General features: G+C 44.7%; 1 protein-coding gene across 1 annotated transcript in view; it reads left to right on the forward strand.

The window, feature by feature from the left end:
• LOC135916173 (trypsin-1-like) overlaps positions 1-22,234 on the forward strand; it is a 94,462-nt gene that overhangs the window by 26,449 nt on the left and 45,779 nt on the right. Inside the window, exon 2 of the mRNA XM_065449439.1 lies at positions 16,596-16,623. Coding sequence (XP_065305511.1) covers positions 16,596-16,623 — 28 coding nt within the window. The remainder of the gene's footprint in view (positions 1-16,595; positions 16,624-22,234) is intronic.

Below are 22,234 nucleotides of genomic sequence, written 5' to 3' on the forward strand. Positions count from 1 at the left end.
ATAAATTCACTGATCTGCGAGCCAAATGTGACGGCAAATTTGCTTTTCCAATTTATAAAACGCATTTGATACTCTTAATGTAAATCGTAAGCGGTCGTTGGCACGCTCATTGAGCGTAATAACTATGTGACTTCTACAACTTCTGCTGCCGCCCTCTCATTTCGTGTTCCTTGTGCTGAAAGTGGAGGCAGCATAAAAAATTGCACGCCCAGAAGTTCATTGCTTTTCTGCCAGTCATCTGTAACAGAAGCCACGACGCCATATACAGCTAGAATAGCAGCTTGGGCTTGTTGGTTTTACATCCTGGTGTTAACAGCGCAAAACGTAGACGAATCGCTAAGTGCTGGCGCAATACATGACCCTATACAGACGCCGCGTTTCTGGAGGCGTGGAAGAATGTATAGATGCACACGGTCCTGTCGCTTTTCAGAATGCCTGCAGGATTTCAATTGATGGATTCCTGAAACTCCTTTCTGTATATTTGAAGTCCACTCATGTTATGTAGGAGGGGAATGTGTACCTCCAGAAACGCGGCGTGTGTATAAACGTCATGTATTGCGCCAGCACTTGGCAATTTGTATGTTGCCCAGAAAGGTTACTTCAGAATGCCCTAACCGGAACAAGCGTCCGGAGAGTCTTTCGTTATGTTGACGATTACTTAGTTCTGTGTGATGGCTCTGGCGCGAATTCAGATGACGCAGTTTCGGAGGCACTAACATGCTTTAGTCATGCGCTTCAGCCGCTTGCGGTTTACCCACGACGTCCCCACACAAGGGTCTTTGAGATTCCTTGATCTCAGACTCGAGCTCTCCAGGGGGAAGGTCTGCTGGGCCTATGAACCCAGAGGCGACAAGGCGCCACTGCCATTCCAGTCAGCGCATTCAAAACGGGTGAAGAGAGCAATTTCAAACCTTTGTCTAACAAATGCTCTTAAAGAATCGTGCATCCACGCGATAGAACAAAGTTTTCGTCGGCAGGTTGACCGCCTTACTAAGGCTGGTTACCCGTCGCACCTTCTTGTGTCTTCATGTGCACACCGAGCTACGCAACAGGCTCTCAGGGGATAACGTGCAAAAACTTGTGTACATGCACTCGAACCTCAATGTCCGCAAGGCTTCGTCCGCTGCACAGAGAAAGCGTTGACGCTTCAAGCAGAAATGAATCGGACATAGAATGCCTAAAAAAAAATCGCTATTGGCGCTTTGATGTGAAATCAATGCCTTGACGTGAAATCGCGCCTAGATTTTGAGCCCGGAAGGTTCTGCCACGCCCCTCAAAATTTCATTGAATTTTACATCCCTGATACTGAGTGATAGCGACCCTGTATATTCTATCGCAGGGCGTTTCCTTTCCTCGCGTCTACCCGCCGTGGTTGCCTAGTGGCTATAGTGTCGGGCTGTTAAGGACTATAGGTCGCGGGATCGAATCCCGGCCATGGCGGCCGCTTTCGATAGGGGGCGAAATGCGAAAACATCCGTGTACTTAGATTTAGGTGCACGTTAGAGAACCCCAGGTGGTCCAAATTTCCGGAGCCCCCCACTACGGCGTTCCTCATAATCTGATCGTGGTTTTGGCACGTAAAACCCCATAATTTCATTTCCTCGCGCCACCCGCACCGCCGCACGCCGAGCGTCATCACGTCGTTGACAAGTGATTTCAGTCGTTCTACTCGATAAAGAGAAGCCAACCAGGTGATAACAGCACTGGCTTACGTACCACTTGCTTCAGCTCTTGTGCCATCGGTATCGGCAAAGGCACGTTCCCACCGTAGCCATAGCGTTTACTATGTTACTATATGCAGTAGCAGCATTAGCCCATGCTTACTAAGCCCTTTTGACCGCTTCGGCCGGCGCAGCGGTGTCACTTTATCGTGTGCACTGGAGCAGTATGTACGCTGACACTCGTTGCCGCGCGACACTATACGTACAGCATCTCTGAGCATGATGAGGTGCCGCGCACAGGTGCTGCACGAATCACATTCAAAGCGCTGAAGATGTTTACTCCGCGGCGTGCGGACGAACTGTTATTAGACAGTTTTCGTTGGGCGTCCACAACCAGCCACGTACGCAGCGCGCGAGGTCGTGCGTACGTAGCGAAGCGCGCGCGCGCGATACGGCAATAGTCGGCCGGACGCAAAAGTTGAGAAGGGGATATTGCTGACTTGCACGCGCAGGAGCCGGCAGTGTGCCGCCCAGCGCCGCCATATGCCAGCTTCTGGAACTGCGTAGCCAATATAAGCCGCCACGAAGTCAAACCACAAGCCGGAGTCGTATTTTCGGCAAGAGCCATATCGAAAAACGCGCTCTCGTGGACACGCGAGAACGTCCCACAAAGCCCGCAGCGGACGCTACGCAGCTTTTGAAAAGCTGCGGGCGCACGCAAGAGACCGTACGTGCTCCTGCGTACTGCGTATATATATATATATATATATATATATATATATATATATATATATATATATATATGATCCACGTTTGAAAATAGACGCGACCCACTGCTGCTGCTGCCGTGTGCGAAAACGAAAATGCCGGTCATGCTTTTCCTTTTTCTTTATTCTCTCGTTTAATTCCGTCCTGGTAAATACACAAAGTGTGACTGCCTGCACTCGGATGTTGCTCGCAGTGTTTTTTTTTCTCCCTATATTTAGGTGAAAATGCGATACTAAGGCAACCTCCCTGCCTTTCATTTCTCTTTTTCGTACATTTTATATCCACCTTGTTGATTGGAAGTTTGTAGGAGTCGTCCAGTCCATTTTTTTAGCAAATACTTCTTTCATGAAGAGCCAAAGCGTTAGTCTTGGCAGTGCCGCTTGAGCTACTGCCTTCAGTAATGAAAGAACAAACTGAAATAATCAATGAATACAACAGTACCAGGTGCATAAATAGAGCGCAAATAACCCTCAGAACATGAAAACAGCCATCGTATTAACGTACAACCGCTCTTAAGCAGGTACTGCGTGCTCAGGCCGCGCTGTGGCGCGCTGACCCCAGCAGTATACAAACTACGCGCACAGACGAAGTATTCGACAGCTGTCTATAGCACGCAGAGCGACGCCAGGGTTACCCTCACTGAAACGCGCAGACAAGGAAAGGCAGTCAGAACATGAAAACCTCCCCCGCATATGCTGCACTGTGCTAGCTTGCGCTCGTCGTGACGTCAATGACAGGGGCTAGCGCACCGAGCGGCTGTGGCGCTGATGTCACCGGCACTAGCTGCCTCTGGCACAACACAGACTGCAGTGGCGGAGAGCCGGCTGCAGAAACTTCCGCAACACATTTTTTTTGCACCTGTTGTGAACGCGCAGCGAAACTTTTTGCGGTAGTTATAGATGCTGCGCACTCTGTATCCATACACTACCTCGTCTCGCCACCCACCCCCACGACGAGCGTATCCTATATCGCCACGTGGGCTGTCCTTATTGTACGGCGTTCTAACGCGCTAAAACGACGCACCTTGTACTTGACCTGAACCTTTTCTCTACCCTGTAGTCCGAAAACTATATATGTTTCTTGTATACGATAGGAATCTGGGTCGGCATTACATGTTTTGCATGGTTAGACATGACACATAAGAGAGTTCAGAAAGTTTGACACGAGCCAGTGCGAACACCAAGCAACTTGTTATCGCAAGTAAAATTCAGCGTGATTACACATCTCGCAGCTACATAGGACACAAAAGATTGCTTTATACGAGAGGCTTCGAAAACGAGTACAAAAGCTAAGTATGACTGCGTTATCACAAGTAAAAGTGCATGCCTTCGTTTGACTTGACCAGAATGACCGTTTTCCTCGGTGAAATGCGTTCGTGTGCCAAACTGGACCATCAACAAAATCTTAAGATAAGGCATTCCCGCCCATTTTTTTAGCTTTCATGTACTTAAGTGATGTTACAGGTGATAGGAATCACGCGTTATGATTGGAAGGGCAAAGTCATAGTGGCGGCCTGTGCTTTCCCATTTGGATACAACTTGCTCCCTTTCGCTGGGGCCACCTGCAAAGTATGACGTGTCAGGATAGCGCAGAACTCTCCACCGAAACAGAGCAATGCAAAATCTGGCAGCAGCTGATGCGTTCAATATACGGTACGTTTGTATATGAGGCTTTCCCACAGCCACTTTCACACAATGCGACTTCACTCAATTTAAAAAGCACGCAGCTACGTGTAAACGTCACTTGCTTCTCTCCGCTACCTGCCGCTCTGACACAAAATAGCCATCATTTACACTACGACACCATGACACCATGCTCAAAGAAATTGATGGGAATGCGGAGCAAGGGTAAAAGGGGTGAAGCGTTCTACTCACAACCTAGGAGTTTGTGAGTTTCGCACGCCGTGGTCTACCTTTTAGAGTGTTCGGTCGGTTTCCAGTAAGTATTGTTAGACAGTGCATAATGTGGTCACAAATAGAAAGCAGTATTAGGAGGTGATAGGCAAGGAGGCGAAGCGAGAATGTTACAATCGTAAGGTTTCGTTCCGTACGAATAAATGCGCTTTATATGAGACCCGTATTTCAAACCATATCCACAAAAAGCACCGCGTGAGCCGTAAAAACGATTCTATTGACCGACAGAAGTCATGTGCTGTGTCCGGTCGAGTCCAATCGAGCGGTCCAGTGCTTCCGCATACACCTCATTCAGTGCAACGTGAGGTGCCCCAAATTGCTTTTTATGTCATTTACCAAGGTATATTATTCTAAACTTAATAACACCCCTTCTGGACAATGTGGCGTGCCGTTTAAGCCAGCCTCTTTGTCTGTCCTAACTTAATTGTCGATTCGCAGTTTTCATGCGAAAGCATTATATGCCCCACTACGCGAAAATCTGCCGTAGTCGGCATGATAGAAAGATAGTACCCAAAATGGCTGACGACGCAAAGGGTAAACACACACCAAAAAATGTTCAAATTGACGTCAAATTTCTCAGGGCGGTTCCCGAAAACAAAGTAAATTAATGGCTTTGAAAATAAAATTTGGTACATTTCGGTTTGGGTGTGAGTCGAACCCCGGCCTCCGGGGTTGCTAGACGAGCACGTTTCCACCGACGCCACGGCCGCTTTTTTTTTCCGGTCTTATTTTCATGGTATTTATTACAGTAGCATGCATCGCCACGGCGGCGTCACGGTTCTGGCTGACTAAAGATGCGCCTAGTGCGTGCGTCATTGAGCACGTGACGGCGTAGCCAATGGGGAGAAGGCGGCGCCACGTCATGAGTGTATAAAATAAGTGCGTCCATGATGTTCCGAAGTGTACAAACGGTACAATGCTTTCGCATTTCCACTCGTAAGCAGTCTTAAATGTCTCTGCCGATTTTTTTCTCATGTTTTCTTGTTCCTTTCTTTGTTTAGTGTTTATTCAAAATTATTCGTTTAGGCTTGAAAACGCCTTCTAGATATATTGCTGTACCGCTGAGGTCACGTCCTGTAGTGATCTGGCGTAAGAGAATTGCTGTCTTCGTCTTCTGTAATGAGGCAGTGCCTTGAGCGCAATACGGACCGCGGTACACTGTAGGATTCCTTTCGCTCCAGCGTGTTCTTTTCTTATCATCGATGAGGAAAACCAGAACACGATGAAAGCAGGAGCCAACGTTTCGACAAGTGGGCTCGTCCTTTTCATCGAAAAAGACAAGTCCTAGTTTTTCATTGAAAAAGACAGGTCGAGACAAGTACAAAGACATTGTTCTGGTTTTGCTCATCGTCTTGAATTTCCATCTCCGCATTTTCCGTGTCTTCCCTGGATTTCTTATCGTCAACCACTCACGACCGGCCGATGCTGGTGATAACGTAGACGTAGCGCCGCTCATGCCACTGAATAAGCACGAAAAAGAAAGTAATCTACATAAAACTGTTACATTATCCCAGCCCTATTAACACCCGCGGTCAACCCGATGGATCGGTGACTTCAAAGTATGCCACAATTCATCACCGCCCTGAACTGCCAATTTCATCAACTTTCCCGTGGATCTGGGCACATTTAGTGCGGTTGAAGGGGGAAAAGAGATATTGGTTAAAGCCTGGCTACTTTTACGATGGATGGAGGGGGAGGGGTCATGCCACCTCTATTGGCTACCGCTTTCCAAGCAACGATTCCCGATGGCGTATTCCCGATGGACCGGTATCTGAGCGCCGAACGCGTGGCAGGCCACAAATTCAGAATGTGGCTTAAAGTTCTGGAATAATGAATTCAATTACTGAAGTTGCATTGAAGGTCTTATTGACGATCCTCGCACAACTTGCAATGTCCACCGCTGCTAGCTGTGAATTTCGGCCAGCAAACGCTCCTCTCAGTGCACCACCTCCTGCGCTCTAACACAAGTATACGCTAGAGGCTTCACGTCAGCTTCAGGTAAAGTGTCAAAACAGTGTCACCGACCGACTCCTGCGCAGTACGTTCTCATTGTGGTTTGACACTGTTTATTTATTTATTTATTTATTTATTTATTTATTTATTTATTTATTTATTTATTTATTTATTTATTTATTAGTATACCCTCAAGACCCAGAGGGCGTTACAGAGGGGGTGGGTACAATGCAAATACAAAACAACAAAACAATAAAAGGAATTTATAGGAAAAAGCAACAACAGTTTGCAGCTACACCAGCAAGTGTTCAGTAACTGCAGACCTGAACAACGCTTGGTCCTCAGTGGTAGCGATGGAGGGGGGAAGGTGATTCTACTCTCTACTTATCTTCGGAAGAAAAGAATGTAAAAAGAGATTAGTGCGGCACAAAGGGACGGCAACTTTATTTGGGTGGTCAACACGTGATGAAAAGTAAGCAGGTTCTGAGATGAATTCCTGTCGAAGTACTTGATTACGAAAGAAAACTATATGACAAAGCAAGAGGCAGGAAATCGTTCTTCTCATTACCAGGTCTGGAAGGTTAAGAATGGATTCCATCAAGGTGACACTGGCAGTACGAGCAAAATCACTGAGTATAAATCGAGCTGAACGGTTCTGGACCGATTCTAAGGTGTCAATTAGCGTTTATTGAGCTGGATCCCATACGGCTGAAGCGTACTAGAGCTTTGGACGGATTAATGTTTGATTTAGCTGTAGTTTAAGGCGTGCTGGCGCTTGGCGAAAGTTTCGGCGAAGGTAACCAAGAGTACGACAAGCATTGTTAGTAATGCAGTTAATGTGAGAGTGCCATGATAAATCGTTCGATATGTAAACACCAAGATATTTGTAAGTACTAACCTGCTCTAGTTTAGTTCCGTTCAAGCTGTAGGTAAAAGGCTAAGAAGTATTAGAAAAATGCGAGATTGCCATACTTTTACATTTATTTACGTTAAGGGTCATTAGCCAAGTATTACGCCAGTAAGAGACGCGATTAAGGTCAGCTTGAAGAAGGTACTTGTCGTTTTCGTTAGTTATTCTACGGTACATGACACATTCGTCTGCAAACAGCTTTATGGATGGCGATGTTGCGCGGAAGGTCATTGATATATATTCAAAAGAGCAAAGGACCTAAAACTGAGCCTTGCGGAACGCCAGATTTAACTGCACAGGAATGTGATGAACAATCATTAGTCGTTACGTACTGAGTGTCGTTAGTCAGAAAGCATTCTATCCATTTGAGAATACTGAGGTCGATGTTCAGCGTGCTTAGCTTCAGTAGTAATAGTTGGTGCGACACTTTACCAAAGGCTTTTTCGAAGTCTAGAAACATACAATCAACCGGAACTCTATCATCTAGCGCTAAGATGACATCATGCGTAAAAGACAGAAGCTGAGTTTCGCACGAGTGGTGCTTACGAAAGCCATGTTAAAGCCTGCTGAAGAATGAGTTGGTTTCAAGAAATGTTATAAGGTTAGAATAGATTACATGCTCAAGCATCTTACAGGGGATACTTGTTAAAGAAATTCGTCGGTAGTTTAAGGCAGAGTGTTGGTTACCGGATTTCAAGACGTGAATCACCTTCCCCACTTTCCAATCAGGTGGCAAAGAGCACTGGAGAGACTGCGTGAAAATGTGTGACAAAATTATGGAAGAGTACACTTCAGTGTTTTTCAGAAATTTTGCATTTACGTCATCCTGTGCTCGGCTCAGCAATGCTTCAATCTTGCATTCGTTCACGGTTTACGTTCTGTGACCTTGATACAACGTAGTAAGACTCCGCTTGCCTGTACGCAATCTTACTCTTTCGACAAGAGAGAAGGGAGGATGCTTAGAAAGCCAGGGAAGGCTTTTTTTTTTTAACAGATAGAGAGAGCGGAAGAGGAGGCTTACTATATGGCTTGCCAGGTAAGGTAGCTCTATCACATTGTTTTATATTTAAAAAAGCGCCAAGAAAAAAAAGGAAAACAGGAACTGTTTCGATTTTGGTGTCATTATGGAAACATACGATCGTGCTTCCATACATTCGTGTGCAAGAACGACCGATTTGACGCTGCAGTAACGTCGAACGTTTCAGTGCGTGTACCCGTCATTACTGATGAGCGGAAACGTAAACATTACTGCTGAAGGTTCACTGCTCGCTGTTAGAGGTACCCACATAGCGAACGTTGAGAGGTCAAGTTGATGATCGCCCAACGTGACTGGAAGTTAATAAACAGTGCGATTCTTCGAAACGCATGTACCGACGCCGCAGTCCCACTTTGTGATGCAACAGGTGTCTTGACGCGAGCGGCCGCCTCGCGTGCCTCGTCGTCACAGCCGGCAAAGCTGATTTCCCGGCGTCAAGGAAAGAATTGCCGTTGCCGAGCACGTTCCGAGTAACAGTCATACTCAGCGCCTCCACTTGTTTCACACACCGATTAAGCTGCACCGTCTCGCAACACTGCGAACCGTCATTCATATATACAGGGTGTATCAGCGAACGCTTTTAAAAATTTTCAAGGTTGCCTATGGCAGATAGCACAATTCTAGTTCATGAGCTGGTCTGCTCGAAGAGGCGGACATAATTTGCAAAAAAAGTTGAAATGCGTAGTCGTCTAATTAAAAACTTCACTAATTAAGTTTTTAACTAATTACTGCATGGCCCATATTGCAATCAACAAATTCTAGCCGTGGAGTTCGCAAGGTGGATCCACTTGAAATGAATTCTCAGGATGACACCAGTTTCGAGATATCAATTCCCGAACTTTGCGTAGAAATGCATTGGCGTGCCCGTTACTGTTGTGCGTCAATGCATAAAACGAAGTTTTCTTAAGAAAATTAGAAGAACGACAACGCATTTTTCTGCAACGTTCGGGAATTGATATCTCGAAACTGGTGTCATACTGAGAATTCGTTTCAAGTGGATCCACCTTGCGAACTCCGGCTAGAATTTGTTGATTGCAATATGGGTCATGCAGTAATTAGTTTAAAACTTAGTTAGCGATTTTTGATAAATTGATTATACATTTCAACTTTTTTTTGCAAATTATGCCCGCCTCTTCGAGCAGACCAGCTCATGATCTAAAATTATGCTATCTGCCACAGGCAACCTTTAAACATTTTTGAAAGTGTTCGCTGAAACACCCTGTATATACGCATCAACGGAAACAATAGTACACCAGGGCCGACATATTACAGTGCAACCCTATCAAAGAATATTTTTTTGTCGACCTACGCGATGAGTGTTTGCACGACGGACATTCGCTGTGCACTTGTCAAACCTCCCCTCCCTTCCCCCCATATGCGATACCACTCTACCGTTTTCGTTCACCGGCTACCTGCACAAGTGCGGCATGATGTGGGTAGTGCGCGCGCTTCTAGACAGGTGGACATTCCAATTGGCCAACTGCGCAGGCGCGTCGGACATGTGCTATAGTCTTCTTCAGTTGTTCAAGAGAAAACAAGGCGGCGGAGGTCGTGTAAATACCAAAATTATTTCCATATGATAACTGGAAATTACCATTCTAAAATAGCGTGCAGCAGGAAAGAAAAGAAAAGAGCGCCCTCCACTGAACTTTGTCTCAACCGCTGCGTCTTTTTTTGTTAATGGAGATTTTCCATAAGGAATAATGGTTGGTACGTCTTACATGTCTGCTGTAAGGGCTGCGTGTGTTTGAATTCAAGGAGAGTTTATATGGTATACCTTTCAACCGTGGAATTTCATTTCCAGACTCTTGCGAATTCTACATCTATTGAGTGTATGCTTTCAGGATTATTTGAACGACGACATTCATGTGTGCGCAAACAATGTTTTTTTTAACTACCCAGTGAACATGATCCTCTGTTAACGCATGTGCATATGGGTACTTATGGGATGTATGTGGAATGCAGTGGCGATATTTTTCAGCGTACCGGCACTGACCCGCAGCGTTGTTTGAACCACCCAATAAAACGCTCTCCTCGTTTATAGGAGGTCACTTTTGCTTGATTTCAAAGGGAATAGGATTACCTACCTGGACCCCATGCACCAGGGGTTGAATGATTCACCTAAGGATTAGCGGCAAACCACGGGCGAGTTCTTCTTCCTCAGCGACACACAGCTGAAGTTTTTTTTTGCTCATTGGCTGACGGGACACGCAGTATTCGCAGCACTCTATCATCGCATGCATTTAGTGACTCTGATTACAGACTTATTTAGGGGAGGTCGCTTTTCTTTATTGCAGGTCCAGTTTGTCCACTTGGCGTACAACAATTATATTCCGGCTCAATGCGAGGTGTCCCGGGAAAGTGAGCGACATGAGAATCGATGCCACTGACAAAGTTGGTCGCTCTATACGTGCCTGCTACATGCATAAGTCGCGTCTGCAGCCGCAGTGGCACGAAGCCAAATAGCGCGCATTCCCCGTCGAGAGGACCACGCACGCCCGCCCGTGATTGAGATTCCGTCCGCGCAGCAGGTGCCCCCGGCATTTAAGGCTTCCTGAGAACCGTTATCGGGGCAACGCTAATTAACTGTTCTTGTTGTACGCACGCCGAGTACCGGTAGGCATGCACTAGGTCTCTGATCTTGAGCAGACTCAATGCAATTTCGTCTCTTCCGTTTCGCGCAAAGAACGTCGACGTAGCGACGTGAGACGCATAGGAAATAGGACCAGATGAGATTTCCCACTACGATCGGTGTACTTCCTGCATTCGGATTGTCAGCGTGCTAACCGAGCGGTGGCGGTTAAATGGAGTTGCTGTAACATTCGTTGCATTCAAATACTGATTTGCATGTGCTCCGAACGGATCGAACCGCCACGCTCAGCTTTGAAGTAGAGCTCCGAATTCCAAGAAAAATTGAGAGAATTCATGACACCCACATTCTGTATTAAGTGTTATTTTTGGGTGCAGAATATGGGATTCGTGCGTAAACCTTTTTAGCAATCGATGCTGTCCACGAGGTTGCTCGAACTCGTATGTGTTGTGCTACTTCATACTGCTTTGTTTTCTCAATAATTGAGCAACCAATATTCTGCGAACAAAAACAGTTTCTGTAACACAGAAAAAGATCGCAGGCTTGACAAACTATGGGCAAGTTGGAAAGTAAGCGATCAGCAGCACAGGAAAACGATGAAGATGGGAAAATAAATAAGCAACCGAAAATTCTGCAGATCCCCCAACGCAAAATATTGAAATGTATGTGAAGTGAAGCTGTAGTGACGTGAGTAATTAAACCAATGCGATGGCGAACAGTTGTGTTTATTTTCACCCTATCTATCATGCAGTGCTTATGCGTAATGCTCATGTAAAGCACAGGTCACAATTTTATTGTCAACACTGTTTCTGTTCATTCACTGCACACCGTTCACAATCTACGGCAACATGCAAACACCAAGTCAGGTGGATCCACACTTTGTAATGTGCATGCAGCGATGTCGCGAGGGCGATGTTTGATTTCTATCGAGGGAAAGATTGGTGAGGAGAGGTGTATGAAGGGAGAAGCACGACACATGTGTTAATGCATTTAAGGCTTGCGTTACAGTGGCAAATTATCATTCTGGGGGATTGGTCAAGAGTGGCCACTTACGCAGTAGTACATACCTAATGGCCCAAGAATGGGGTAGGCCATATGTATAAGAAATTTATGACATTTGAATAAGCCGTCCAAAATCACGCGCCATTCCAGTAACCGTTTATTGACGAGTGTTGCCTACAGGCAACATACCAGGAAATTTTTTTTTTCTTGACGAGTTTTCGTATTGAATATGAAGTTTCTGACTAAATGTCTTCGGTCGTCACTAATGTCATGCAGCAGGCGTTATCTGTTGATTTGGAGCTGGAAAACTGGACGAAGAAAAAATAAGTTTGCCACACGACTCGCTTTGTTTTGACAGCATGACCCGAAGAGACAGATCGATGAAAAATCTTTGGCTGCAGTGGTGCCACACACGTGATGTGAAGCAAATGAAATGCATTCCTGTGGTTGGAATTTCTACAGATAGCTCTCGTCATATGTGAACCACAGTGTGGTTCACATATGACGAAAACTTGGGCTTAGGAAAAATATGGGCTTAGGCTGAAGCCCACTTCCAATTGTCTGCTGGGTATTTCTTCCCTGTTGCTGAAAAAGCTTCCGCAAAATATTTTTTTCTTTTGGTTGATTATGCTTATTCTCGATGTATTTTGCACATTTAGACAGTAAATATTTTCTTCCGGGTATCCATTTGTGCTGTAATTAAACGGATAAAATGTCTGTATGTTTTAAGGATACAAAAGAACCGACGTGCGCAGGTTTTATGTAGTGATTTATTGCTTTATTACGGAGAACAGAGGTGCGCTCCCTGGCACTACTTTGTTGGCCGAAATTCCGTGCAAAAAAGCACAGTTGTGCCCGTTTTGGGAAAAAGTGCTAACCAAACTATCCGGGAGATTTTAGAAGCAGCTGAGATTGCGTGCCGTGGCGATAATTGTGTAAGCAAAGAGTCAAAATAATTGTCAGATAAAGAGCTATGCTACTATACTATACTTAAGCATATAGTCCCGCGAAGCATCTAGTACTAGAGCACTTGGCGGTCGAACCCAGGTGTGAATACCACTGTGTGAACGAGGCGGTCACCGGAAGATCAATCAGGAGTGCCCCGGCGACCGTACGCCATGTTTGTAAAATAGCTGTTACCAAGCAAAATATTTTGCTTTTATTTCCTAAATATTGAAAAAATAAGAGTAAACTATTTTGAACTGATTTCGTTGCAATGGTGTGTAGCGTACCGTGCGCCGTTCTTTCTCTCTCTTTAAAAAGCTGCGCCATATTTTTAAGGCAGACGGCTTTTCCTCCCCGGCCTATAGCTGTTGGGGAGGAATAATCCATACTGGTTTTACTCGCACGAGAGCTAAAAAACAGAATTTACTAACTTTGTTATGAATTATTTCATGACACATAGCAATTGAACTGCAACTGGTCAGTGCTCGAGGCATGACTGTCCGGTGACACGAATTCGTCGACCAGTGCCCGTTCCGAGCAGTTCTTGGTTAAAGTTGCTGCAAAATGCTTCGGCGTTCTACTTAACGTGTCGCCGAAAAAAAATTCATTTGCAAACTGGGAAACAAAACTACACGCAACGCCACTGTTTGTACTGGTACGCTTTAGGAAGGATTATCTAGGAACAGGTGCTAGAGCATTTTCCATCTGGTAGACAAGCGCTGCCAGTGCGATTTGCGATTTCAACTTGTATCCCAATTTAATCACTACTTCGATACTTGGATACTTAATTCACGTGCCTGTCGACAACCGAGTGGCCTCCTCGACAGTTCACGTTGTCATAATAAATACGGTACTTTTCACAGAAAATGGCGAGCTCGGTGGTTTTATGTCCTTATGTCCATAGCGCCTGCGTCCGCAACATGAGTCGAATGTCTTTTGCTTTTAAACACTTCTTTTGAGCAGTCACTAAACATTAAATATAAAAAGACCCACATTCAACAAATGTAAATTAAAAATGTAATCACAAGAACTGGTTATTCAAAGTTTCTTCTTCTTCTTCTTCTTCTTCTTCTTATTATTATTATTATTATTATTATTATTATTATTATTACTACTACTACTACCACTACTACTACTACTACTACTACTACTACTACTACTACTACTACTACTACTACTACTACTACTACTACTACTACTTAAACGCTCTAATTATCCCACTAGTTCTCAACTGAAATTAAAGCTGCCCTGAAGTATAAAGATCCCACGCACCGAAAATCCATAAGGCATGTGCCTAAAGAGTGGAAAGAAAAACTGCGCTTTTTTTCGGACTTTGAAAATGCCTCTATAAGCCGGATTGCGACTCGTACACTGCATCCTTGGAAAAGGGCGCCTCTAACCGGCCGGCGGAATTTCGACAATATATCCGCAAGCGCTCTAGAGAACGGGGAGAGCTTTTAAGCCTGCTCGACTCAAGCGGAGTAGAAGTACAAGCAGTAGGGGAATATTTTGCTCCCAATTTCTCATCCTTATATCAAGCTTCAGGTTTCAACGCTGGTGTCAGTCAGCAGCAAAGGACGGTTCCTACATCTATAGTGCTGGGTTGTTTGATAAAAAAACTCATCAGCGAACGCCTTAAGCGCTGAAAGCCTTCCCTACCCTGCGGCCCTTGTGGCACCCCCACCGCAATTCTAAACGCTTACGGCAATATATTTGCATCAGTATTGACATCTATATATAATAGCTCTGTCAATACTTCCACTTTGCCTCACATGCGGAAAACTGCTCGTGTTCTTCCTGTATTTAAGTCTGGCTGTAAAACCAATGTCGCGAGTTATCGCCCGATTTCTCTTCTCTGTGCCTCGTCTAAGATTTTCTAAGACCTGAGCAAAGTCTTCGATGTAGTCTGCCACTCACTGCTTCTGATTACGCTTGCGCACTCTGGTGTATGTTCGTCAATCTCTTGCGCAGTTTTCTTGTTAGATCAGGTTATGTTAACGTCAATGGCCGAATGTCTTCTTTTTACATGGTAACTAACGGCGTCCCTCAAGGATGAGTATTAAGACCACTCCTTTTTAAAATATTTATTTATGACGTTCCCCCATTCCGTTATTCGGAACTCTGCCTTCCTTCTATATGCCGATGACATTAACATTTTAAAGAAAATTCTTACTGTTGATGACTGACGCGTTCTGGAGTCTGGCCTGTTTTCTTTTTCTAAATGGTGCAAACATAACCTTACCTTGAATGCTGTTAAGAACAAAGTCATGACTTTCACACGCATAACAGCAAGCATTTCTTTTTCTTATTCTGTAGATTTCTGTGCCATTATGTAAAGCCTGTGAGATCAATGATCTCGGTCCACTTCTTGATACGACCTCACACTTTTCAGCTCACACTAAACGCGTTGCAATACGGCGTATGCACTCTCTTGGCTCAGTTTGCCGACTATCGAGAGAATTCAATTCTTCTGCACCATTCCGCAAGTTGTACACAGCAATCCGTCTTCATCAACTCCAATACGCGTCGGTCGTCTGGAATGGTATTTATAGATACAGAAGTGACATTAAGATCGGGTCCAGAAAACGCTTCTAAGCATCACCGCTTTGCTAACACGGACCTTGTTCTCGCACTGTTGGATTATTGCCCTTACGTCGCTGCCGACGTAATCGCGCTGACCTTCTGTCTCTATTCAAACTCCTTCAACGTATCTTCGTAATATATTTTTACATATTATTGCTTTTTTTTGCAATTGCGTGATTGTACAAACAGATATAAAATTCGGATAGAATGTGCGTATACACTTCCGAGTTTTGCCACCCGGAACACGAAAACGCAGCGATGGCGAACGTAGATCACAATCGAGCCTACCCATGCACAACTTGGCGTTTGTAAAAAACTTATGTCGCGCCGAAGCCTCCAATCGGACAAATACACCAGTCCAAGATCCGTTAAAATACAACTGCATGCAGCTGTAAAACCGCCGGCGCCTGTTATACCTGTCATGTACAACCAATAAGAGTAAAATTTGTTTCGCTTTAAATGAAGTTTGTAAACTAAAGAGCCAGTGAATTCAACGCCCCTGGTGCAAACTCAAGACAAAACTGCACAATGGCGTAGTAGCGAACCAGGAAACAATGAAATCTACAAACTTTTTTTTGTTATTGTTACGGCACGAAATCACACCGAGCCCTCCTGGGGCTAGAATAATAACATGCGACACAAACAAGCGAAAATTGAACCTGCAGTCGATCACAATTATCATAGCCCTGTACCCGATACATCCGCCGTGCTTTACCGCCAGAAAAATATCACCAAACATTAAGCAATTGTGTCGAAAGGCATAATTGCTTCGTATTTCTTGATACTAGCGAGCAACATCATTGAAGTCTTCTTCATGCTCACTTGAAGTTCACCTATCACGCACCATTGCTCGATGGAGAAGAGGTCATTCTGCCAGTAACAGACAGTTAGGCATGCTTTCAACCTTTCTGAACAGTTTTAGGTCGCCAGCAAACAATAAAGCATCTGCGTTGAAGCAAATATTCTTTTAATTTATTATCGCATTAGACATCATGATTTCTTACGAAAGTAATGCCAGCCCCTGCAACCTACTGAACTGCAATGCCAAATTGCGATAGCTATCACAGGCAGTTTCAAACGTTTGGTGCACTTATTCAAAGAAGAAGAAAAGATTGTAAACGATATAGCAAACGGAAACCGCAAGCCATTCGTGATAGCTCAATGGTTCGCACCTGTGCGAAGCTAAAACTGCGCTTCCTAATTATAACATTTTGTTTTGTTTTCTGTTTTGCAGTTCTGGAAGCAATACAAAGATGACCAACGTAAGTGAATATCACTCGGCATTGTTCATATTGCGCGAACGTTAGCAGAAGCTTGTAATTGCTGAACAGGGAGTGACCAATCTTGGTTAATGTACCTTGGGAGGCCTTGTATATTCAAAGGGTCTTTAATACTGGGTGTTCTTGTGAAGGCTAACAAAAATTTAAAAATCGCCTGTGGCAGATAGTACAATTGTAGTTCTTGAGCTGCATAGCTAACTAATTAATAAAATTTCACTAATTAAGTTTTACCTAAGTAAGGAACATATCACAATTTGCGAAATGTAGCCGGTGCGATTACAAAGCATATCTGCTTGGAACGAATTTTGAAGACGACACCAATTTCGAGATATGCGGCGCCAAATGGGAGGTATAAATGCACTATTCCACATTAAAAAAGATAAAAGAAACGCCGTTTTATGCGTTGAAGCACAAAAATCACTACGCCAATTCATTTCGCCGCAAACTTGAGAATACATATCTCAATACAGGTGCCATCCTCAGAAATCGTTTCAAGAAGCCTTGCGAGTTACAATTGTAGCCTTGCGAACTCCCAGGCTACAAGTTCTAAACTGCAGTATGTGCCGGAAAGTAAATATTTAAAAAATATAATCCGTGAAATTTTGGTAGTAAGGCAATCATGCATTTCATTTCTCGTGTAATTAATGTCTGGCTCTTTAATTGAGTAATCTCACTCAAAGACTAGAAATGTGCCGTTTCTTACAGGTGATCTTTAAAATTTGCTGACAGGCTTCGCAAAAAGACACGATATACATACAAGTGCATTTAAAACGACTGCTCTCAGTCAACGCCACACAAGCGCAAGAATCTATGGCAAATTGCAAAGGCTGAAAAGGATCAAGGAAAAGAAGTAACGCTGATCTGCAATAAACTTAGATAAAATAAAGACGGGGAAGATAAAGCGCTGGTTATTTGCATGCTTGACACAATCTCTCAATAAGTGAAAAAAATTCGCATAGTTAATCAGCTAGTCAACAGACTTCTAAAGGAATTTCGTTACCGCAACAGGATCCTAACATCGTTGTGCTGAGACCTGGCTGCGCGAAGAAATAAGTGATGCCACTGAGAGGTGTTTCGAAAAGACAAATCTACTAATAGTAAAATAATAGCTGTTTTACTGGAAAGTGTTGCGGAGCGTGAATGTTCGGGCATAAACGCCTCACAGCGTGCAGTTTTTTACCGTTGTTAGACGGCGCTATCTTCGGGGTCGGCACGCAAGAACGGTTACACATTCACCAAAATATCGCGGTTAATAATAATAATAATAATAATAATAATAATAATAATAATAATAATAATAATAATAATAATAATAATAATAATAATAATAATAATAATAATAATAATTACCCAAGATTAGTTTCCAAACTCAGCTAAACGCTTCAAAAATTTCATTCGAATCGGTCCTAGCGGTTGCCTAGTGAGAGCGTTTCTGCGTTTGTAGAGCATTTGTGAATAAGTAAACCGGAGTTGACCCCGAGCTACAGCGTCCTCTTAAGTGCCGGATTCTAACTATATGGCAATCCATACGATGTCTGACTTGTGGCAATATTTCTTTGCTCGCTAATGTAGACGTCAGTATATCCCTGCTTCCTTTTGGTTAGGCGCGGCTGCAGGAGTGCTACGTGTCTAAATCCAAGCTTATAACAAGGCACACGGAGCCAGCAACAACAACTACAGTTTTCTAGATCTGCAAGAGCAAAAATACAGTCTATCATTCGTATGTGTTTATGTACAGTCAACCAATGAAAGTTTACTGACCGCAGTCTCTGAGAAAACGTTGAACTTCCGAGCAGTTTGCGACCGTAGCCAGCAAAACCATACAACACAATGTTGTTCCTGTATAATACAACAATCGGGAAATCTAAATACCAGGCTGGGAGTTCCTAAGCTGCTCAGATATTGAGCTTTTCTTTTTTTCAGATTCCGTGGTCCGTAAGTTTTGTGGCCAGTTGTACAAACATGAACAACCACACGAAGCCAACAAGAACAATAACATAACACCAAGAAAATCATGGGTGAAATTATTCAGTTATTTTATTGTTGAACTTTATACTCAGGTTTAGACGTGCACTAAGAAGAACAACTCCAGCGAAATTTCACATCGCATACAAATATTTGTAGTGAAAGTGTAGCTACAGAGAAGGCTGCCAGAAAAATTTTGTTTGTGAAGTGCGAACGGGTCCATCAGAGTCAACTTGCAATAGATCGTGTTTCTTGAAAACTAAACTTAAAAACAACAAGCCGGCATTACAGCTCTGCGCTCGTCCGTTTCTGTAGGCTTACGCTCATCCGGTGCTTAACTGCGCAGTTTCTAAGAGTGACTACTCTACATGCAGACTGAATTAACAGCAGCGCCAGTATAAATGCGTATTCAGGAGGCTGTGCACATCGCAAAGAATAATACTGCAGCCGTAGCTTGTTTTGAAGTCCCGACAGTTCTGCAGCTTTTCTTAAAATGCCAGGAATATTTTTCCGCATTTTGGGTTGTCGCATACACCAGAAAGGTGACAATGCTCTTCTCGCAAGCGTCAATGCTGATGGCAGGTATAGGCATGATGGATTAAGAGGCTGGCAAACGAGACGACGGTGACGAAACCGAGTCAAGTGCTTAATATGAATTTCCAAGGTATCCAAAAAGCACATTATAGTGATCAGATGATCACGAGAGAGCGAGACATGTCTTATCAATACACGTCATGCTCGGAGAAGTGCACGAATCGTGCAAGCAGTTCCCAGGTATAGAGCAGGCGCGCTGTACCGCAGCGAGTTTCTGGTTTTCAATTGTAGGATTGCAACTTCGACTGCACAATTTACAGCCGAGAAATGCGAGATTTACAATTGTGGTCAGCAATGCATGTCAGCGCTCCGAAAGACGTATCTCTTCATAATGGCTCCGAGATATCGCTCTGTTTCATTGTTAAGAATCGTTTAGCCATTGACGCGTAAGGCAAAGGTGCCGTATTAGTGGTAAGTGCGTTAACCCAACAAAGGGGCACTTTTTTGAAGAGAGACCCGGCCTTGCCTACTTAGGTACAACGGCACTCTTAGTCGCGGCCTTTGTCCTGCATTAATTCGTTGCCGAGCGTCAACGAATGGGTGCGCTACAGCTGATGCCATGCGCTGAAGTTGTCAGCGCAAATTGATAGCTTCAGAGTTAAAATCAGCAAATCGAAGAGACTTTTACGTGCCAAAACCACTTTTTCATTATGAGGCACGCCGTAGTGGGAGACTCCGGAAATTTAGACCACCTTGGCTTCTTTAACGTGCACCTAATTCGAAGTACACGGGTGTATTCGCCCCCACCGAAATGCGGCCGCCGTGGCCGGGATTCGATCCCGCGACCTCGTGCTTAGCAGCCCAACACCATAGCCACTAAGCAACCACGGCGGGTAAATCAAAGAGACTAAAGAGCGTAAGGTAGGAACGCGTATACAGGGTTCACGTTACTTGAACCGAGGATTTTTAAAACGTGGCTAACCGCAGCTGAATGAATGCTGAGAACAAATAACGTAAAACTATTCCAATATGTCCTTATTCCAATCTCCTGACGTCAAATTTGCGTAACCACCGACGCAACCATCGGGCGGTCACCCGCAGGGTTGTCTGAACAAACAAATCAAATGCTTCCCTCGTTTACAGGAGGTCACTTTTGTTTGCTTTAAGAACGAATAAAGTTGCCTACACCGAGCGATCGTCTTATCTAATTCAAAAGAAAATTCAATTTTGTTCGCCATACTATAGCATCTTTAACGTGCACACGTCACTGACGGGGTGAGGTTTTGTGATGTCGCGTGACAGGCAGGTGAAGTGGGTGTCGCCCGAAAACTTTTAACCAATAGCCGAGGGCTAATGGCGAAAAGGCGTCGAATCAGAAATAACCATTTTTCTTTCGTTCTTTCCAGTTATGCATAATCATTGTGTACACGTCATATCAGATGGGGATCGAGTTAGCGCAGTTTTCGTGGCGTCGCATGACAGACAGGCGAAGTGGTCCCAAAAAGTATTTGACCAATCGCGGAGGGCTGATTGCAGAATTGGAACAGGAAAGTTTGGAATAGCTTTACGTTATAGCGCCCCAAAATTTTATTCAACCGCCGCGCCGAACAGGGCAACGCCTCTCGCACGATAGCGAACACTCCTCGCGCAGAACGGGACAGGCTCAGCAGATACAACGACATAACCAATGCATGTCTAAACGCCAGAAGGATATAGCCACCGCCGAGTCCCAAAATTGAACAGGAGGCAGGCCGTCGCCTGGAGACAGCTCCAGACGAACACATTACCCTAACCCATTCCATCTGAAACGTATCTTCCCAGATAAGCATCAGGACGACACGTGCAAATTGTGTCAGTAGGGACCAGCACCACTCAACCACATGTTGTAGGAGTGCAATGTAATTATAGGAAGGAGGCAGTTGCTCCAAAGACCCTGTCGTCGAGGTGGGCCGCCGATCCATCCATCCATCCATCCATCCATCCATCCATCCATCCATCCATCCATCCATCCATCCATCCATCCATCCATCCATCCATCCATCCATCCATCCATCCATCCATCCATCCATCCATCCATCCACCCACCCACCCATCCATCCATCCATCCATCCATCCATCCATCCATCCATCCATCCATCCATCCATCCATCCGTCCGTCCATCCATCCATACGTCCGTCCGTCCGTCCGTCCTAACGTTGGGCCTGTCAAAAGCGAAGGTGGCCGGAGAATGGACAAGAGCACTTACGAAAGAAAACCGTTGTGAATACGGTGTGTATAGTGTAGCTAAAATCGCTTGAGCTGTTTTAGTATTTATTTGTATCAGTCATGGCGCTCTTTGGCCATACCTGGCCCTTGCGCCATTAAACAACACACATCCATCCATTCAGTATTTATTTGACATTGAATTTGCAATGCTCCAGTCATTCAGTTTACTAAGAATAGTACCGTATAGACCCGTGTAAGGGCCGCACCCGCGTAAAGGCCGCATCCCCAACTTGGCAGCCAAAAATTTGGAAAAAGAATTTCAACGGAGAAACAATAGCGCTTGGCACCCCGATGCCACGCGCGCGCATCGGCAAATTTTCGCTCGCTGCGCACTTCCGCATGCCGCCACTAGATGGCGAGAGCTGCGGGTTGACCCATGATGCAATGGTACATCCGGGCATCTGGGGGTGTGCATAAGTCAAGGCTGCACCGGCACAATTATGACGATAAGGTTCGGTCCCGTGTAGGGGGAGCACCTCACCAAAATTGTGAATAAACAAGTGCAGCCCTTATACGAGTCTACGCGGTACTAGCTGTTTCCAGCAGTATCAGGCTTCATGAACCTACTTGTGTAATCAGAATATATGATGCACTATAGTGACGCTTCTGTTTTCGAACGTGTTCCAAACATTTTGCGAAGTGAACTCTCAGCCTGCGCTATACGAAGGATGAGGAGAGCTGTTCCTTGGTGCAGGCGGACCCCTTGCAAGAGTTGCCGGCAATTGCTCCGCCCATATTAAACCCGATACAATCTGAAACACTTCGCAGATCAGCTAACAAGAATAAGAATAAAAAACAAGTTGACACGATGCCAAATACGCTGCGCGT

The sequence above is a fragment of the Dermacentor albipictus genome, chromosome 1, assembly GCF_038994185.2.
Source record: "Dermacentor albipictus isolate Rhodes 1998 colony chromosome 1, USDA_Dalb.pri_finalv2, whole genome shotgun sequence".
NCBI lineage: Eukaryota > Metazoa > Arthropoda > Arachnida > Ixodida > Ixodidae > Dermacentor > Dermacentor albipictus.